We start from the raw sequence: 20,061 nt of genomic DNA, 5'->3' as shown, positions 1-20,061 counted from the left end.
GTTTTGAGAAATTATTAAGGTAAAAGATCCGACCATGGGACGGGTTATGTAGATGTCCTGAATATTGCGAGTAATAAAAAAAAATCTAGACTATAAATTCTTCTTTTTCTTTTTTAATACATAATTTGATACCTTTTAGAGTAAAAAGGCGCTTTATAAGTTCAATTTTAATGCAATTTAAAGAGAAAACAAAAGTCAGCCGTTTGGTGTAGTGGTTCAGAACGGACTACTACGCCGAGAGGTCCCGGGTTCGATTCCCGGCCGGACAGAAATTGAAATGATGAATTTTAATTTTCTGTGACGGGTCTGGGTGTTTTCTATGTATAATATGTATGTATTTACAAAAAAAAGTATTTAAGTATGTTTATATCCGTTGTCTCGTATGTACCCATAGTACAAGCTTTGCTTAGTTTGGGGCTAGCGGCGCAGTGTAAAATGTCCAAGGATATTTATTTATTAAAGACTGACTGATTTATAATAACGTTTTCTTTATTTTTCCCTCAAATATGAGTCTTGTAAGGAAGTTTCGGTTTCGGTTTCGGCCGAAATAGACACCGTTGCCGAAATTCGTTTTCGGTTTCGGTTTCGGTCGTAAAACTAGTTTCGGTCGGACACTAGTTATTATAAAAAAAAATATCTTCAATTAAGTTAGGCTGCATTATGTTACTCAATATGCGTTTTTTATTAAGGCCAATTACTATGTAAAAATAATATTATGATACCTATGTACAAATTAATACCTACACGCGTAACATTTAGCATTATATTTTTTCTTAAGAATAAGAATATCAAAAATTTGTATTGCACAAATTACTAAGGTTGAGTTGCACCACCTAACTTTAACTTAAGTAATTAAATCTAAGCACTGTTTTTGGTGCATCTTGACAGCTCATAAAAAATTTAGTACTTAAGTCAATCGACCGTGGTATAAATACCATACCATGGGTAAACCCCATTTTTTCTTCGGTTCAAGCTCCAAACTCCAATACCAAATACTGGACTAAGCTCACTCGCGTTCTAACACCATCAAGCCTTAAGTAAATGACCAGTCGGTCGCTAATTTGACTGCAACAGTCGCCCCTATACATTTGTGCAATCAAACCCATCGCCTCTCATTACGGACTTGCTGTCAAAACCCGTCGCCTGTCAATTAGTCACCCTAGTTATTATTATTCACACACCCCAGCATCACAGTGAGATGTTATTCAGTAGGTGCGATGATTTTGTGGCACAATGTATTTGAAAGAAAGATTCGAGTTGATATCGTTAACTCACTATAGTAATCGTGTTTACGATGACAACTAGCCAATGTTTCGATGTTTTCTTGTGTGTTTGGGCGTAATGTTTCGATCCTTGTCGACCTGCATATTTAGCTGCATATCCACAAATTACTAATCGTTTATTTATAATCGTTAATTTAAGGTTTCTCATCAATAAACAAGCATAGTATTAAACATAGCTACAGAGGTAAATTAATCAAACTCTAGTAAAATGTTAAGTAAGTATCGACCTATGGTTGATATTATTATGATGTGAGACGTAATGCTGTAATCAATAGACCTTAGCACAAAATTAACTACAAAACACTATAAAAGGGTAACATGAAGTACACAGATTTACAAATTAAAATAGTCAAGAAATGTAAAAACTACTGTGAGCTTATTCTTTGTGAAACAAGGCTACTGAATTCTCGTCCACTGTGCGCACACGCACACCCCAGCATCTGTTTCTAATGGTGTCACGTGGCGCTGGTTTGCGCGGCTTTGGACACGGCTCCGATGAGTGTGAATTTATTTTTAGTAATTTTTCGTCGTGGGAGCTTTTTTCAAAAAATAATGATTGACACGGCAGACTATTGAAAATAAGTAGGCTGAGGAATTACCCCTAGTAATTCTTAGTTTTTTTTTCAAGGTCAGGTAGGTATCCAATTTATGACCTAGACCTATCTAGAGAGCACTGTGCTTTTATGCTAATTCTACTAAGCACTGACCAGACACATATTATTGTCCTGAATGAAGTAGCGGTAGGGTTACTAAAGTTATAAGTCCGGTGTACTGTATAAAATCAAATATATAAAAATTACATCATCATCATTTCAGCCATAGGACATCCAATGCTAAACATAGGCCTCCCCCAATGACTTACACATCGCACGGTTGGTAGCGGCCTGCATCCAGCGCCTTCCTGCTACCTTTATCAGGTCGTCGGTCCACCTTGTGGGTGGACGTCAAAATCAGCATAAATTGCAAAAAAATGTAAGAAAATCAAGATAATTTTGCTGTCGTCCGTACATTACTACATAATTGACATTGAATTTCTCTTGATAATTATTATGAAGAATGCAGATCCATATTTTGCTAAGAAGATTTCTGTAATGCTTTCCAATTATTCATAGACACTCTTCACACTTCAAGATAGAGTCTTAGAAGAATGTGGTTCCAACTTATCAGTGCTATTTACATTGTAGGCCTCTTTTCTAAAACTAGTCCATACACAGCGGTGTTACTTATCCCATTCGACTACATCGAGAGCTGCACCGCACTAGCGCCTTGCGGTTTGTTCCTGTCGCCCGCCAATTTGCGGGGGTACATCACTAATTGCCGACCACAAATTAGTCGCAGACTGCGGCGGGGCCAGGTGAACAAATGGGGGTATATGGTAAACAATAGGGATGGGTATACAGTTAGGACCTACATGGTGTTATGGAAATCCTTAGGGAGGCTTTTGTCCAGCTTGGACGTGCTTTGGCTGAAGCGTTATAAATGGTGTACAAAGGTGTACAGAGATTATACGCGAGATGTTTTAGGGATGGTGTTTAAAAGAACTTTAGACAAATCCATTTTCCATAATAATGTGACACAGAAAGAGAAAAAAAGCATTGTGAGATTATGCTCGAGTGGCGACCATTGCATTGGCCGGAAGACGTAGTGTGCGCAGGTGACTAGGTGGACCGACGATCTGGTGATGGTCGCGGAAGGTGCCTGAATGCGGTCGTTGTGGAGATCGTTGTGAGAAACCTTTGTCTAGCAGTGAACGTCATTTGGCTGAAACGAACGAACGAACGAGATTATGCTAGGTAGGTAGTTGTATATGAAACATTAATAAATCTGAGAATGGAACATGAGTCAACACTACAATCTTTTTAAATTTTAAGAAAAATTTAAATTCAATAGTAAAAAAAATGCCCTGAAAACCCAATAAATTCTACCAAAGATGATAAATGACTTTATTTTGATGAATTACACATTCCAATAGTATAAGTAGGTATAATGAATAATCTAATTTTCACTTGTGCAAACATTTCCTTTGTTTTAAAATAATGTGCCTAAAATATTTACATATTTTTCTTTTATTTATTAAACACAAAATATGCTACTTATTGTTAAGGTAACCAAATATATGGAATTAGTAGAGAATTTTTAAACATAGATAAGCATTGTGTTGCAAAATTCTTATTTCAACTACTTATATACGCTACGGTGTATAGCTTATATACCACAGGTATAGCTTAAATATGCCGTTGTCCTTTCTACTATAATATGAGAGATAGAAAAAACGTTAGGTATATTATGAGCTCAACACGGCATTTGATAAAACAAGAGTGTATGGTATGACGTACTTAAAAAAATATTGTTCTCAAAGAAAGTGACGTATCGTTTTAATGAGTACAAAGTTTCTGTAACCCAATTGCAATAAAAAAATCAATAAAAATTCAAGGCCAACCAAAACATTGTCCGCCTATATTAAATGATAATAAACAATTAAATTATTGTAATTGACTCGATAAGGAATAGATAATGATAATGAAATAGGTACATTAGAATTTCACTAAGCCTATTGTATCATCAAAATGTAGAATACATGTATTTTAAAAAGAAATAATGGAATTGATTTCCTATGATAGAGTGAGTTGAAAAGGAAAAAAATCTCTGCGTTCTCACTACTATATTTTTGGCTCATTAACTTTTTTCCTGATCAAATCTAACTTTAATAACACTAGACTATGTACTCGTATCAGACAAGAGATAATTTTCCATTGTTGGATCTTCTTGTCGTATCGACAACAAACCTACACAATGTCAGACCAAAACTCTGCTACAAGAGTGGCGTTTTGTGTGCTAGTGGCGATTGTTGTATGTATATTGTACAAACTATACTACCACTATGGGAAACTGCGTCAGCTAGCACTAAACTGAGTACTATGCTAAAATAGCTTAGCTATTGGTCTGTAGGGTCCATGTCCAAAGGGTACTACAAGATTCGAGACTATATTGATGACAAGGATGCGTGGTCAGTTCAGTCTACACATATTTGATGTTTGGTTATTCTTACCGTTTGATAATTCCTGGCAATTAGTGGTGAGTGACTGAGTTTGTTCCGGTTTCTTCTCAGCACTTGCCATTATTATGTTTGTCTCGAAGCACTGGTAGGGCCCAAAAGATAAGGAGATAAAGTGCCCCATAAGAGCTATCTTTTCTTTTTTTATTATTTACTATATTTTGACGTTCATAAGTGCCACTTTGTAGCCCGCATAACTCTCAATGAAAGCTCAACAAAAGCTCACCACCTTAAATTACCGGGTCCTGTCACTCACGGTTTATTTTCAATCGCATTTTAGTAGTATAACAGGCTGCACTTTTAAATTTCATTGCTGATTAGTTTGTAAATTGGATTCCACCAATTAATTTGAATCTGCTTACAAAAACTATCTGTTTCCAAGCTAAAGCTTGAAACACAAATCTACAAAAAATACGTAATTATGTCTTAATTTGTCATAGTTTAATCAATATACCTACATTTATTTATGTAGCAACAGTTTCTTTTGTAGATTTCCATGTACTTACTAATCATCTAAATACGAGTAATTAATTTACCTTCAATATTGATAAAAGTCAAGGACAGATTGATTTGAAGTCTATGATAGGTAGATAGTAGTAGTTTCAACACAAATTAATAAGAATTTTCCTACTTCAGTATGACAAACGTGACTGTCTAATTTTACAGCTGAACTACATTTTTCATGGTTTGGTGTGGAATTATTATGTATGGTAAAAATTACCATAGGACTACTGACACCTGAGTTATCATACACTACTAATACAGCATTTTAATTTGCATGTGACAGTAGCGAACAATATCACAACTTTTATGAGATTATTTGATTTTTATTTGTGAGGCTCAGTTTTCAAATTCGATCATAACTAACTTACTAATACTATAAATATTATGCGCTTAAAGTAACTAAATAATATTTTGTAGGTTTCTTGGCGTGATGATATGCTTCCTGCTGTGACTTTTAAATATGAAAATATAATTTTATTTTTTCTTTCTATCCGATAAAAACCACAAGGAATTTATGCATTTTACAGTACAATTCATTTCATGAATGAATTTACAACAAACAACATTAAAATCGCTAGATTTTATTATTCAATGTAAATTAATTTTCTGAAAAAAATTATCTACCATTATTTTAACTGTAATGTTTTACTTGATTAGCATTTGAATAGATAAATTGGACTGTATAAATGGTTCGGTAGGCGATATTTGTCACTAGTATTTGGTGTTCCTTGCCAAGATGTGGACTAGGAGCGCAGTCTTCTCTTTGGTGGTCGCGATTGCGGTTGCCGTGGATCACTATGACGCGTACTATCAGTACAATCTGACCACCGCTGAGTATGAGAGCTACGTGGCCAATGGAACTGCGGGGTAAGTGAATCTTTTGCATACATCAGCTGGTGACTAGAGAGTTTAGATCATGCTTGAAGGGGCATTTTTTCGTTTCAGCCAAATGATGTCCACTGCTGGATAAAGGCCTTCCCAAAAGTGAATCTTTTGCATGATACATCAGCTGGTGACTAGCAAGTTTGGATCATGCTTGAAGATTCGTTTGTTCGTTTCCAAAATTATGTCCACTGCTGGACAAAGGCCTCCCTCAAGGTTTTCCACAATGAACGGTCCTGCGCTGCCCGCATCCAGGTTCTTCCCGCGACTTTCCAGACGACCAGATCGTCGGTCCAGCTAGTGGGAGGCCTGCTTACGCTACGTCTTCCAGCCCGTGGTCGCCACTCGAGAACTTTTCTGCCCCGACGGCCATTATCTCTACGAGCTATGTGCCCCGCCCACTGCAACATGATTTTTAGCAATTCTGCGAGCTATGTCGGTCACATGCTTGAAAGTACACAGTGCTAATACGTTCTAGTAGACTAAACGCCTAGCTAGATTAAACGAAGCCCGTATTACGAAACGCTAAGAAGGCACGAAAAAATTCAAACAACGGGGCACTAACTCTTTGGCCTATCATTATTTTGAAACAATACATAAAATTCGATTCTTACTCTAGCATAGATTCTGACCTGCCGTTGCTCTGCTACTCTACGTATTTGAAATTAAACTAATGGGTGTCTGTGTTGTTTTCATCATGTTTATATGTCAGTTCGCAACATCTTTTCGTCCAAAATACCTCAATGCCTGAAGACTAGAGTGTATAACCAATGTGTGTTACCAGTGATAACTTATGGCTCGGAAACGTGGCCTCTCACTATAGGCCTTATACAGAAGCTCAAAGTTGCACAGCGTGCTATGGAGAGGGCTATGCTTGGTGTTTCTTTGCGAGATCGAATCAGAAATGAGGAGATCCGTAAACGAACCAAAGTCGCTGACATAGCCCGACGGATTAGCAAGCTGAAGTGGCAATGGACAGGGCACATAGTACGCAGAACTGACGGCCGATGGGGCAGAAAGGTTCTGGAATGGAGGCCGCCCGCGTACCGGAAAACGCAGCGTGGGACGTCCACCTACAAGGTGGACCGACGACATCGTAAAGGTAGCAGGGAAGCGCTGGACGCAGACCGCTGCCAATCGATCAACATGGAAAGCATTGGGGGAGGCCTATGTTCAGCAGTGGACGTCCTATGGCTGAAATGATGATGATGATGATGATATGTCAGTTCTAGGCTTAGTTAGTTTTTATTTCTAATCAGTCTGCTTAAAAATTTATGAATAACGTCGTTCATTTAAAAATATTTAGATTTCTACAGTCACGATTACGATTTGGGCCCCTCTACGCTTCCTATGACCTATTGTGATAAGTCACCAATATCATCTTAACCAATCTATCTAATTGCAGCAACTGCACCATCTCAGTTGAAACTTGCAACTCCACTGAAAGAAGACGCATCGACGGCACTTGCAACAACCTGAACTATCCTGCAGCTGGAGCCGCCAGGACACCATACTATAGGGTGCTACCCACCAGCTTCAACATTGTTGATGAGGATGGTAAGATATTCACTAGCTGCAACCACTTAATAAGTGACCACAGACCACCGACTTTTAGTTGGCCGATAGTTGAGTCGGTATGGAGAGTCATCAGTATGGAGATGTATGAAAGTGGGCACATTACATACACCGATTTGGTATCGGCCGGTTCTTCATACAAATTGAAATCGAGCCCAACTATAGGCCAACTAAAAGTCGGTGGGCTGCGCCTATGCTTAACATTACTAACGGAGATGTTGAGATGATGGCTACTTAGCATGGCTCAGAAGAAGTACGTCAAAGGTTCTAGATTTTATGGTTCATGAGATTCTTAATATGACTCAACCTTACTCAAATTATGTTCAATAATATAAAGGGTATTGTATTCAAATACTTTATTTGGTCATCTGCGCTACACTTCAAAATTCACGTAATTTTTTTCATTAAGCCTACTTATTTTACTTATTTTTTTTAACCTAAAACATTTTCATGACAAGATAAGAAGATCGAAGGTCTAGATAAAATCTCACTTTTTCTAGAAATAGAAAAAAGAGTCTCAATATTGAACCTGTAAAACTTCTTCAAACCAATAATTAAAGTAGTAGTCCGCCTGGCTGGCTACCACCATCTTACCTAAGTCTGTCGCAATAACAACAATGTTAACAGCATTGTTGTGTTCCGGCAGTTAGAGGTAAGATAGCCAGTTCCTCTGTGGTTGAGGATTCCGGGTGAAGCTCGCTTCCACCTTCGGCCTGATCATCACTTACCATCAGGTGAGATACAGGCCAAGAGCTTCCTGGTTGTTTATAAAAATGTGTTAAAGTAAAATTAACATGATAATGACACATTTATTCCAGATTACCGCCCAAGGTTGGCTAAGTCTGGCAACGAGCTACCCCTGGCCAGAAAAGTTCGTACCGTAATGGTCTCTGAGGGAAACGTCCCTGACGCAGATATAACCCATTTAGCTGCCCACATCCTGGTGTTCTCAGCAACTGACATCACCAACACAAGGGATACAAGTAAGTTACAATTCCTAAATAACAAGAGACAGCCCGAACATTAAAATCGACAACAAAGTCGTTCGTTTCAGCCAAATGGCGTCCACTGATGGACATAACGACAACAAATACTGAAAACTAATCAATCAAGCCACATCATATCGAAATTATTTCAGTTAAAATCACGGTTTTTTGCTAGAACATTTTATCCAATCATTTATCTAGTTAAATACGAGTAATATACCTATACCCAAAACATTCTCAAATATTTCATCCTTTTCCCAAACATCCTTGACTTCGTTTTCTTTTCAGCCAACTACGTTTCATGGAGGCCACACTGCTGTCAAGCAGCTGGAGCAAACGACACCGCCTGCGCCCCCAACTACGTGCCAGCTGATGACCCAGTGCACCGCTTCTCTGGCATTCGTTGCTTGAACATGACAAAGCCACTGACTTACCAGACCTCCGGGTGCTTGCCGAACACAACTGTGCCTTTGAGGGTAAATCTTTTTGTGGTCTTCTCAATAACTAAATCTAGATTGATTGAAATAACTTTTTAGCCCGCCTCTTACATAGGTATTTATCTACATCACTTAGATGGTTGACAGTCCACAACAGTACGTTTCTCTAGAAACTTCCTGCCCCGTACAACCAAAGTGTTGAATGGACTGTCGTCTGCGGTGTTTCCGGACGGATACGCAAGCTTTCAAGAGGAGAGCGTATCTTTACCTTAAAGGCCGGCAACGCACCTGTAACGCCCCTGGGTCTGCGGGTGTCTATGGGCGATGGTAATCACTTACCATCAGGTGATCCGTCTGCTCGTTTGCCTCCTGTCACATAAAAAAAACATTATCAGAAGCAAATAAGTGATTTTACCTAAACTCCCTGCGCTGATAAGGACGGCATAAGCCAGCCCATGGACACAAATCTTACTTCTTATAAATCGAGAAAATAATATTTCCTACAAACTCATTTACGTTCGTATGTGTTTATCCATTGAATACTTTCAGATAGTCGATGCCACACCCACCTTTGACTTGTCGCCAGTATACGGCAGCGTAGTCGAGCCCGCCAGGAGGGCAAACACGAGTGGCTTGCTTGTTACTGAGACCATCAACAACAGAACCTACCCGCCTACATGTATGTATTAAGACATGGGACCAACGATTAAATTCAAATTATTTCTTTTGATCTTGGAAAATTTTCAAATCTTCTATATCTTGTTTTGGTTTTAAAATGTTTGTCATAGTCCAGGGTAGGTCTAGAAATACGCTCGCGATAGTTTTTCTGGTACAGACAAAATTCCACGCGGGCGAAGCCACGGGCGGAAAGCTAGTTGTTAATGTAGTCTTTCATGAAACTTTGAATCAAGTTAAGAGTTTCATAGACTCTAATATAACCTGTATTCTCTTACACCACTTAATTGACTTCAACTTTGTCTCAGCTGGAATAAACCTACTCCTCGGTATCAACTTCTTCGGCATCATTTTCTACTGGCGATACCACAACCACATCGCCACCAAGCTCGCTGAAGTCAACCCTTGCTGGACTGATGACCAACTCTTCTACGCGGCCCGGGAAATCAACATCGCTCTTGCACAGCAACACTATTACTATGAGCTGATGCCCATCCTCATGGGTAAGATTATCATTTATTTCCAAGAAGTAGTCATTAATGATGAATTCTTTTGTTGGTGATGTATTTGATGCCTCCGTGATGCATTTGTGAACACTAAGTTGTCTTGTTTTTATCTTTTTTTATTATCTTTTTAGTTAATTTTTTTTTATTCTCTGGATAATCTCAATCGTGAAATTAGAAAATAAAAATACTTCAGTTCGTCTGTCCAGTTTATCTTACCTGATCTTAACTATTACAGGCTCAGACAATCTTGTCGCAGACAATGTCGTTAGTAAGGACTTTGGATTCAGGGATTTGTATGATGATAGTCTACTGCCCCAAATATCCCTGGAGTACCCTGCTGTATTGAGATGGTTGCATTTGATTCAAGACGGTTACTTAAAGTGAGTTCCAAAATCACAATCCAACCAAAGTTTATTAGATAGTGCAGCTTGTTTGACATGTTACTACAAAAAATCTTATTGATTTTCAGAATGTACGATTCTGAAGGACACTATCTCAGACAATATCCGATTGTCAATTTGACTGCTCGCATTGCGTACATAAAGGAAGACGATAACATGGATGGTATCACCCAAGGTTGCTTCAGACAAGGAACTGGTAATACCAAGGACACTATTGCTGACAATGATGTGAGTAATAATTTAGTCGTTGATTCAGACTTCTAAAATGAACCTTGCATGTTAAAAAAAACATTTCCAATTTCTTCTTACTTTTAGATCGTGCAAAATGGTCTGGGTGCTCTCCAAAAGGCCAATGACATTATGACCAACGACTTGGCCAAACACAGATACTTCGGGTTCCAACCTTACATCAATTACTTGGCGTACTGCAACAATGACACCAATATCACTTCTTTTAACGACTTGTTGACGTTCATGAGGCCTGAGGTAAGTAATTTGATGACTGTGATCTCGAAGTATAGTTTTGGTGATGATTAATCTCAGGATCATCGTGACCCTTGACAATGTTATGTATCTCTCTCTACAAAACATCTACAAGGATTCTAAAGATATCGTACCTCAGTTTTGATGATAATGGAAACAACTGTCGCCCGTATTCACAAATATTACTATGAGGTCTCACAGTGTTCGTGGAAGCACAGGGGGACACACGAACCAATTACAGAGCTCTATTCATCGCTGTGCGTTCGATTGGCTGCTTCACTTAAGCAAGCATCGTTTGTAAAACCTTGTACCTATTACCTGAGCCTATGCAATTCCTTGAAGCATACATTTTTTAATATTACTTTATTTTCACAGAGAATCCAGCAGCTCAAAGATGCTTATGAAGACGTAGAAGACATAGATTTACTCGCTGGTCTATGGGCTGAAACGCTCACTGATGGGACCTACGTTCCTCCCACATTCTACTGTCTGATCAAAGATCAGATGCTCAGGTCTATTCAATCGGATAGGCATTGGTACGAGAGGGAAACCAGACCAGACGCTTTTACAGAAGGTAAATACTAAATGCGTGTGTGATTACAATTCTAAGATCTTCAAATATTTTAATAGACTGAATTGTCTATTTTTGCTGTGAAGTCGAACTTTTTTTGTGATTTCTATAGGTATAAAAGAAACTCGCGTACCAAACTGCATTACCAGCTAGAGTTGGAGGAATTTTTTTATTAAGTGTATTACATCAAGATTTATTATTCACAGAGCAAATGTACGAGATCAGGTACGGAACCGTGGCTCGCATGATGTGCGACATTGGTGACTCTGTCGCGAGCATCCAACCACAAGCTTTCAAGATGATTGGAGATGAGTAAGTTCTTGTACCTACTATTATTAATGAGAAAGAAATCAAGAAAGAAATAATGGAGAGAGAAATGCAGGAAGGCGCTGCATGCAGGCCGCTACCAGAGTAAATGCAAATGAGTAGGTCGTCTTCATAGAAACGCCCGAGCGCGGTTTGTATGTGAGCGCGGCACAGTGTTTTTTTTGACCCGAAAAAGTGACATTCTGTTTTTATCACTAATATCCAAAGTTTAACTTATTATTAATGTTATACTAAAACACCCAGGTGACAAATAGCTATAGATTATTTTTAAAAAAATATTTAAGAAAATTTATTTTGTACTGGGTCAAACTACAATTTTATTATTATTTAAAGAAACGTACACACTAAGCTTCTCTTTGCATTGCAGGTAGGTAGGTTGGTGTATGGCGAATATTATTGCACCTATAATTATTTAAAAGTAGTTATAGGAACGACAGTATGATTATTTTTTAAATTTAAGAAATTATTATTTTTCTCTTTTTCTACGCCGAAGTAGAATCTCTGCTTAGGTCAGATACATTTCTTAAAATAAGCTCTATCACCTATAATTTTTCTATATTCTAACTCGGCCGCAATTTCGAGAAAAAGTATTTTTTCCAAAATGTTAGGATTGTCACAAAAAATGACCTTACGTAGTTCCACTTTCTTTAGGGTTCCGTGGCCAAAGGATGCTAACGGGACATAATTAATATTATGCAAATATAAATACCACTCCTGATGATCAAGAGTCTTCATATATCTTAAAAGATGATGAAGAAACAGTATTCTTGAGCACTGATAGTAATTTAACTGATAACCTACCTAAGACAAATTAAACACATAATTAGGACCGATTAGCATCCTTTGGCCACGGAACCCTAAAGAAAGTGGAACTACGTAAGGTCATTTTTTGTGACAATCCTAACATTTTGGAAAAAATACTTTTTCTCGAAATTGCGGCCGAGTTAGAATATAGAAAAATTATAGGTGATAGAGCTTATTTTAAGAAATGTATCTGACCTAAGCAGAGATTCTACTTCGGCGTAGAAAAAGAGAAAAATAATAATTTCTTAAATTTAAAAAATAATCATACTGTCGTTCCTATAACTACTTTTAAATAATTATAGGTGCAATAATATTCGCCATACACCAACCTACCTACCAGCAATGCAAAGAGAAGCTTAGTGTGTACGTTTTTTTAAATAATAATAAAATTGTAGTTTGACCCAGTACAAAAGAAATTTTCTAAAATATTTTTAAAAAAATAATCTATAGCTATTTGTCACCTGGGTGTTTTAGTCTAACATTAATAATAAGTTAAACTTTGGATATTAGTGATAAAAACAGAATGTCACTTTTTCGGGTCAAAAAAAACACTGTGCGCGGCAATACGTATGCGGCGCGCACGCACACACTGACAAAATTTAGCGTTGATTAGCGGTGAGTTGCCCCGAATTTTGTCAGTGTGTGCATTTGTATTAACTCTGCCGCTACCAACCGGTCTAGCTGAAATAATGATGATGAATTGCAGTGGAAATTACGCACATTTTTTCAAGATTAACCCCCTAACTACAAGGATAACACGGGATCTAAATTTTAAAGCGAGTGAAGCTGCGGAAAATCAAGTATAGGTTATTACCTAATTAATAAATTAACATACATTACCTATTTGTTACAGCAACGTAGAAGTGAGCTGCGATGAAATAAACGATATAGATTACTACGCATGGCAAGACGCCACGTGTGACGATGCACCTACCAGGCCAGACATTACCGAAAGGGTACCACCGGCATTCTACACTTCATAAAGAAAATATTTAGGAACGTGATTGTAGCAATGAAGCTTATGAACAGCCAATAAAGAGAATTAAGGATTAAATCTGTTTAATTTTATAAAATCTGTAATGTATGTTGTAATTAATGTATGTAGCATTTTCATATTATGTAGTATGAAACTACCTAGACTCAAGATACAAGCTTGTTGGTCAAAATATTGAAACTCAACCTATCACTGACTTGAGTCTATGCTTGGGTTTTAATCGGATTGTTAGCATTTGTCAATTAGAAAAATATCAATCTATACAAGCTTCAATAAAAATTCGTAATTTTGTTATGAGATTATTGTAGATACGGAATATTGAAATTGAAAACTACAATATGCCAAGGACTGACCAAACTAGGACACCAAATTATCGTTTATTTATTGCCGTGCATAAAATTTGTAATTACCAAAAATCATTTGGCAATTATTGTCAAAACCTAAACTATTATAAACGTTGGTGATTATTCATGAAACTAATAACTCAATAGGTACTTACCTACCTACTTAATAAATCTGATTTTAGGGTTATTCGTCGAAATTCGACGAAACTGATACTGTATTTCAGATTTTTCTTATTTTTTTCTGCTATTTTCTGCTACCCATAACAAGACAAGGGTCAGGACGAATTAATTTACCCCAATATCGGGGCCTCTCTATTCACGTGTGAAATTGAACGGGAAATCATTAAGGGAGATATCTTATTTTGGGGTATTTTTAAAATCGAATCTTTCGGGTAGGAAACTAACAAGGGTATCGTCTTGGCAATCTCGTAAATAATTGAGCCACTTAAAATTTAATGAACCGATTTTAATGGAACATAATAAATTCAGTTACATTAATATTTATCTTCCTGAGTATCGAAATAGAACTTGATAAGTATTTTATGAAACATTTCCTTGAATATCGATGTAAGAACTTTGAACAAAGATATTAATTTCAGGTTTCATAAAACTCATATTATTATTAACCCTACCACTGCTTCGGGACAATAAGCCAGTGATGAGAAGCTTCATTTTACACTTAGTCTTCTAAAAATTAAATTAAAAGTAAGTATAAACGGATTGTATTTAATTAACTTTAGCTTATTTTAGAATCAATATTCATCAAGCTAATCACTGAGCTATAAGTAGGTAATCAAAATCAAAAAAATAAAGTAAATATAGTAAAATATATAAAGTAGGTAGTAAGTAAGTATTCTGACATCAGTATCGTTCTTGTTGCAAGATAGTACAAACACATAAATCATCATCATCATCATCTCAGCCATAGGACGTCCACTGCTGAACATAGGCGTCAAGCGCTTTCCTGCTACCTTTAAACACATAAATATCGCCACAATATTCGGTTTGCATTTGTTCATTTTCATCAACAGAATACCATTCATGAAACTGACGCTGGATCGTCTTTGAAATATTCTTCTGAATACGCAAAGCAATAAAACACTCAATACTGAAAACGGATATTACAATACTGCAATATTAAACAAAAGTCCTACATTTATGATCTACGAGTAGGTATTCAAGTATTTCTTTCTGTCTCGTTTACATTGCCACAATAATAAAAGAATATTCCAAAGCAATATGATGCAAATGGTTTTATCGTGCGTCAGTCTTTGTGAAGTATGAAATATCTTTGTGGCATTTTCATATCGCTGCAATACTTTGAGGTATTACCTATACGCCGAAAAAAGATTTGTTCAAATCGGTTCATTATTGGCCGAGTTATCGCGTAACAAACATAGAAAAAAAACACATACGGGTCGAATTGAGAACCTCCTCCTTTTTTTAAGTCGGTTGAAAATAGTTGACGGCGATAATTTGTAGTAAGTATGTATTGAAATTGGTATCAATATAACAGAATGCTGAATGGAGACCGCTATCAACCGGCCAATTTAAAAATCATTGGGGGAGATCTATATCTTCAGCAGTGGATGTCCTGTGGCTGAAATGATGATGATGGAAGAAAAAAATGTTCGTTAAATAACTACGTCTTTTTACGTCAGCTCAGCAATCCGCATTATGTCTGCCAAACCAATTTAAACCTAAACATTATTAGCTTTAAAACTGCTTTTCTCACCCAGACCGGTCGCCAGCCCAGGAACCGTGATCGCTTGAGCAGCGGGCCCTCAAACCGGGCTGCTGTGCGCTGCAACCTTTGCACTGGTCTCACGTTGAGAACTTCGCGCACGTCGTTGTCTTTGGATATCTCTATGGCTAACTGGCCTGTAGACAAAATTGAATATTATCACTACAGTATTAAGGTAGCTTCTTGTACTTTTAGGACTCCAGAATCGGACTATTCCCACCTTTTTTTCTGCCAGGCAGGATTAGCAATATGGCCTCTGCTGAAACTCAAACTCTCGGGGATACCTTACTTGTATATCTTCTAAGAATGAGATACATGCCATTTGTCTCCCACTTTACAAGGGTCCCCTCCCAGTTAATATTACAATTCAAACCCCTATATTTTACTGATCTTAATTTCCAGCATTTCAGTAAATTGTTGTCTTTTATAAGACACGTAGCCAAAATTCAGAAGAATTTGAGTCCGTTTCTCTCACCACAGTTGTTCCTGAGCGTAGTATCGACGCCATTTTGCAGCAGGAGTACAGCCAGCCTTGTGTGGCCCCTGTACGCGGCGCAGTGCAGGCACGAGTTGCCTTGCGCGTCCACGCAGTTGATGTTTGGCGGGTTGGGGCTGCTTAGCTGAGGGAAAACAAATTATACATTTTGTGACTCATTTTCATTGTTCGTTCCAGCTCGCATTCGAAGTTCTGTAATTAAGGGCTAGGGCTCGAATTAAAAAAAAAAACTCATAAAATTCATTTATTTTTGCAAATAGGCTTTTAAAAAGCACTTTTACACGTCCCAATATTAACCCTACCACTGCTTCGGGACAATATATGGTCCAGTGCTGAGAAGCAGCGCAAGAAACTCAGTCACTATTGTCAGCCTCAATAGTGTAATTTGGGGAACCATTTTCACTAGTGGTTTGGTAATGATGACTGCAGAGGCGAGGTAACTTTTTTTTATCATGCGCGGCCCTAAATAAGATAAGTGCGAGCTTACTTTGGCAGTTACTGGGACTCTTGAAGATTGTTTTTGAGTAGAAGTCCCAGCAAGTAGTTCAAGGATAGGAAACTGTGTCTATTAATCACAATCTACTATATCAACCGGCCCTCAACTCACCAGTTCCTGCCCCGCTGTCTCCTTGGCTGCTATCAGCAGCCGTTGCTCTCTCAAGCCTCTCAACCCGCTGCGGTGCGTCGATAAGCCGCCTGAGGTCACGTGATCGGCACATGTCACCCGCAGTCCGACCCTCAACTCACTGATTCCTGTATCTCCTCAATCCGCCCCTCCTTGGCTGCTGTCAACAGCCGATGCTCTTTCGAGCTTCTACGCGCACACCGTGTCGTATCAACCAAGCGACGAACGTCATATGATCTAAAATGCCCCCCTTAGTCCGACCCCTGACTCACCGATTCCCGTATCTCCTCAATCCGCCCCTCTTTGGCCGCTGTCAACAGCCGCTGCTCTCTGTCAAGCCATCTGACGTCACGTGACCTGCACATGTAGCCGCAATCCGACATTCGACTCACCAATTCCTGTATCTCCTCAATCTTTCCTTCCTTGGCCGCTGTCAACAGCCGCTGCTCTCTGTCAAACCATCTGACGTCACGTGAACTGCACATGTAGCCACGGTCCAACCCTCGACTCACCAATTCCTGTATCTCTTCAATCTTTCCTTCCTTGGCCGCTGTCAACAGCCGCTGCTCTCTCTCAAGCCTCTCTGTCCGCTGTGCCGCGTCAGCCAGCCGCCTGACGTCACGTGATCAGCACATGTCACCCGCAGTCCGACCCTCGACTCACCAATTCCTGTATCTCCTCAATCTGCCCCTCCTTGACCGCTGTCAACAGTCGCTGCTCTCTCGAGCTTCTACGCGCACCGTGTCGCATGAACCAAGCGACGAACGTCATGTGATCTAAAATGTCCCCTTTAGTCCGACCCCTGACTCACCAATTCCTGTATCTCCTCAATCCGCCCCTCTTTGGCCGCTGTCAACAGCCGCTGCTCTCTGTCAAGCCATCTGACGTCACGTGACCTGCACAAGTAGCAGCAATCCGCCCCTCTAAGTAGAGGGGCGGATTGCGGCTACTACTACTACTAGGTGAGTTGGTAACTACCAACTCTTGTATCTCCTCAATCTTTCCTTCCTTGGCTGCTGTCAACAACCGCTGCTCGCCTCTCTGCACGCTGCGCCGCGTCGATCAGCCGCCTGACGTCACGTGATTTGCACATGTCACCTTTAATCCAGCCCTCAACTCACCAACTCTTGTATCTCCTCAATCTTTCCTTCCTTGGCCGCTGTCAACAGCCGATGCACTCTCGAGCTTCTACGCGCACACCGTGTCGCATCAACCAAGCGACGAACGTCATATGATTTAAAATGCCCCCCTTAGTCCGACCCCTGACTCACCGATTCCCGTATCTCCTCAATCCGCCCCTCTTTGGCCGCTGTCAACAGCCGCTGCTCTCTGTCAAGCCATCTGACGTCACGTGACCTGCACATGTAGCCGCAATCCGACATTCGACTCACCAATTCCTGTATCTCCTCAATCTTTCCTTCCTTGGCCGCTGTCAACAGTCGCTGCTCTCTCTCAAGCCTCTCTGCCCGCTGCGCTGCATCGACCAGCCGCCTGACGTCACGTGATCGGCACATGTCACCCGCAGTCCGGCCCTCGCCGTTCATGATGTGGACGTCCGCTTTGTATTTTAGGAGGAGGATCACTAGCTCCTACAAAAATTGGTATGATACAACGGACTGACTAGCAAATACATGTGCAATGAAAATACTGTGCTTAGATAAGTATTTTAAAAAACATGCATCAATTGCATTGCGTCTTTTGCAGTATATACTGGAAAAGCAGCAGTGTTTAAAAAAGATATTTGGATTGGAAACTGTTTATGTCTATTGGAAATAACTGCTTATTCATTAATGAAAAGATGTACTGGCTGACGTGTATGGTTATGTATAGGAGCATAATATTATTATCTTCAAAATCTGTTTACTATCAACCCAATACTACCTGCCTGACAAAATACATAGACTAGCCAGGGAATAAAAAGGATCAAAACTAAATGAAATTCTTATTTACTGCTACATTAGACCTACCTCATTTCCAGTGAAGCATGCTTTATGCAACGGTGTGTCTCCTGTGTCATTGATTGCATCTACGTTTGCACCGGCCTCCAGGAGAGCCCTCACCACTTCCACGTGGCCGAAATACGATGCCAAGTGTAGCGGAGACCATCCTAAGTTGCTTTTGTTTTTGCCTGGTGAAGTAAAGTTATTTAGTGTAAAAAATAAATTGCATTATGTGCACAAAGATAAATGAACGAGCTAATTTAAAAACATAATCACAAGCATTCTTATTGAAGCTAATATTATTTAGCAATTTACATACTATGGGTTTTTATTATAGGTTACTTTGTGTTTACACAGTTGCGAGCCAAGTAAAATTATATAGCAAACGTTTTCTTAATGGTCTAGAATTCCAGATAACATACAAAAACATGTATATAAATATCAATGTGTATTATGACTCATGCCTGTGAGCTTAGCAATAATACATCTGTACCTACGTATACTTATTTATAGAATAGCTTATAAATATGTAATGTAATTAATTATTAAATGCACATTTTCTATGAAGCTGGCTTTCAGAAAAGATTCCATAACAAATAGAAATAGGTACCTTTGCAATTTATGTCCATTGTCAACTTCCCTTCACGATTGGCCTCCAGCAGAGCCTTGACGATAGACAGCTCTCCATGCCTGGCTGAGTAGAGGAGAGACTCCTGGATCTCCACAGTAGCAGCCTCCGAATGGATATCCATGGTTGATGGTAAAATATACTCTAGCGCGAACACTAAGCTTGATCAGACCATTGATACACAAGATATCGGGTGTCACCTGTCGTAAATAATTTGTCACACACTCCAGTGAACCGTGAAATTCTAAAATATTCCAATAATTTTCTGAATGAATAATATTCATCTGTGATTTAGCCGCAGCCCCAAGTCACCTTTTTGACAACTGCCAAAGATATGATAATAGTTAGGCTGAACTAAAACTTAGCATGAAAATGACGTGAAAATCTAGCTTGATCTCTGGACCTCCTCGTTTATCTTGTGCTTAAAACACAAGAGCTTAAGCCAACATGCTTGATTTCCCCTGCCAACCAGAATGAAACTCTGTTAAGACGTTGGATAAGTGTTTTTTGTTTTTAAATTTTTTTTTTACAGAGCTGTGCTGTATCCAGTAATTTATTGTATCTCGGTAAACATTTTCTTATTACTTTTCAAAATGGACCTTATATCATACTTTCACAAGGGCTATTTCGTTTTATCAATGTCACTTTTAGCTGTCAAAAACATCTGTTTTTGACCGTTTCTCTTTTTGTCATTCATTTCAGTTTGTTTACTTGCCTTGCTTGTATTTTATTCAAAATACCTATTGATCTTATAATAATATGGAAGAAGGTGATATTCAGAAATGTTGTCGAATATGTCTA

The 20,061-nt window shown here is 38.8% G+C and overlaps 2 protein-coding genes across 2 annotated transcripts; one reads left to right on the top strand and one right to left on the bottom strand.

Annotated features, from left to right (window-relative positions):
- Positions 1–5,564: 5,564 nt before the first annotated feature.
- LOC114363884 (peroxidase-like) lies at positions 5,565–13,533 on the top strand. Its single transcript, XM_028319756.1, has 12 exons — positions 5,565–5,709; positions 7,130–7,281; positions 8,118–8,282; positions 8,574–8,761; positions 9,272–9,401; positions 9,706–9,900; positions 10,139–10,283; positions 10,373–10,532; positions 10,620–10,790; positions 11,163–11,361; positions 11,565–11,670; positions 13,343–13,533. The coding sequence occupies exons 1-12, from the start codon at positions 5,579–5,581 to the stop codon at positions 13,470–13,472; spliced, it is 1,872 nt and encodes a 623-aa protein (XP_028175557.1). The 5' UTR covers positions 5,565–5,578; the 3' UTR covers positions 13,473–13,533.
- A 1,969-nt stretch (positions 13,534–15,502) lies between these two features.
- On the bottom strand, positions 15,503–19,577 carry LOC114363881 (oxysterol-binding protein-related protein 1-like). The gene is made up of 6 exons (XM_028319745.1): positions 19,243–19,577; positions 18,660–18,820; positions 18,084–18,281; positions 16,047–16,191; positions 15,563–15,708; positions 15,503–15,508 (listed from the first exon to the last, which is right to left on the bottom strand). Exons 1-6 carry the CDS (start codon positions 19,382–19,384, stop codon positions 15,503–15,505), a joined length of 798 nt encoding a protein of 265 aa, XP_028175546.1. The 5' UTR covers positions 19,385–19,577.
- Positions 19,578–20,061: the final 484 nt, after the last annotated feature.

The sequence above is a fragment of the Ostrinia furnacalis genome, unplaced genomic scaffold, assembly GCF_004193835.3.
Source record: "Ostrinia furnacalis isolate ACB-3 unplaced genomic scaffold, ASM419383v2 OfSCF7331, whole genome shotgun sequence".
In the NCBI taxonomy this organism is placed as follows: domain Eukaryota; kingdom Metazoa; phylum Arthropoda; class Insecta; order Lepidoptera; family Crambidae; genus Ostrinia; species Ostrinia furnacalis.
The sequence above is the reverse complement of the archived record's forward strand: the minus strand, read 5'-3'. Positions and strand labels throughout refer to the sequence as shown.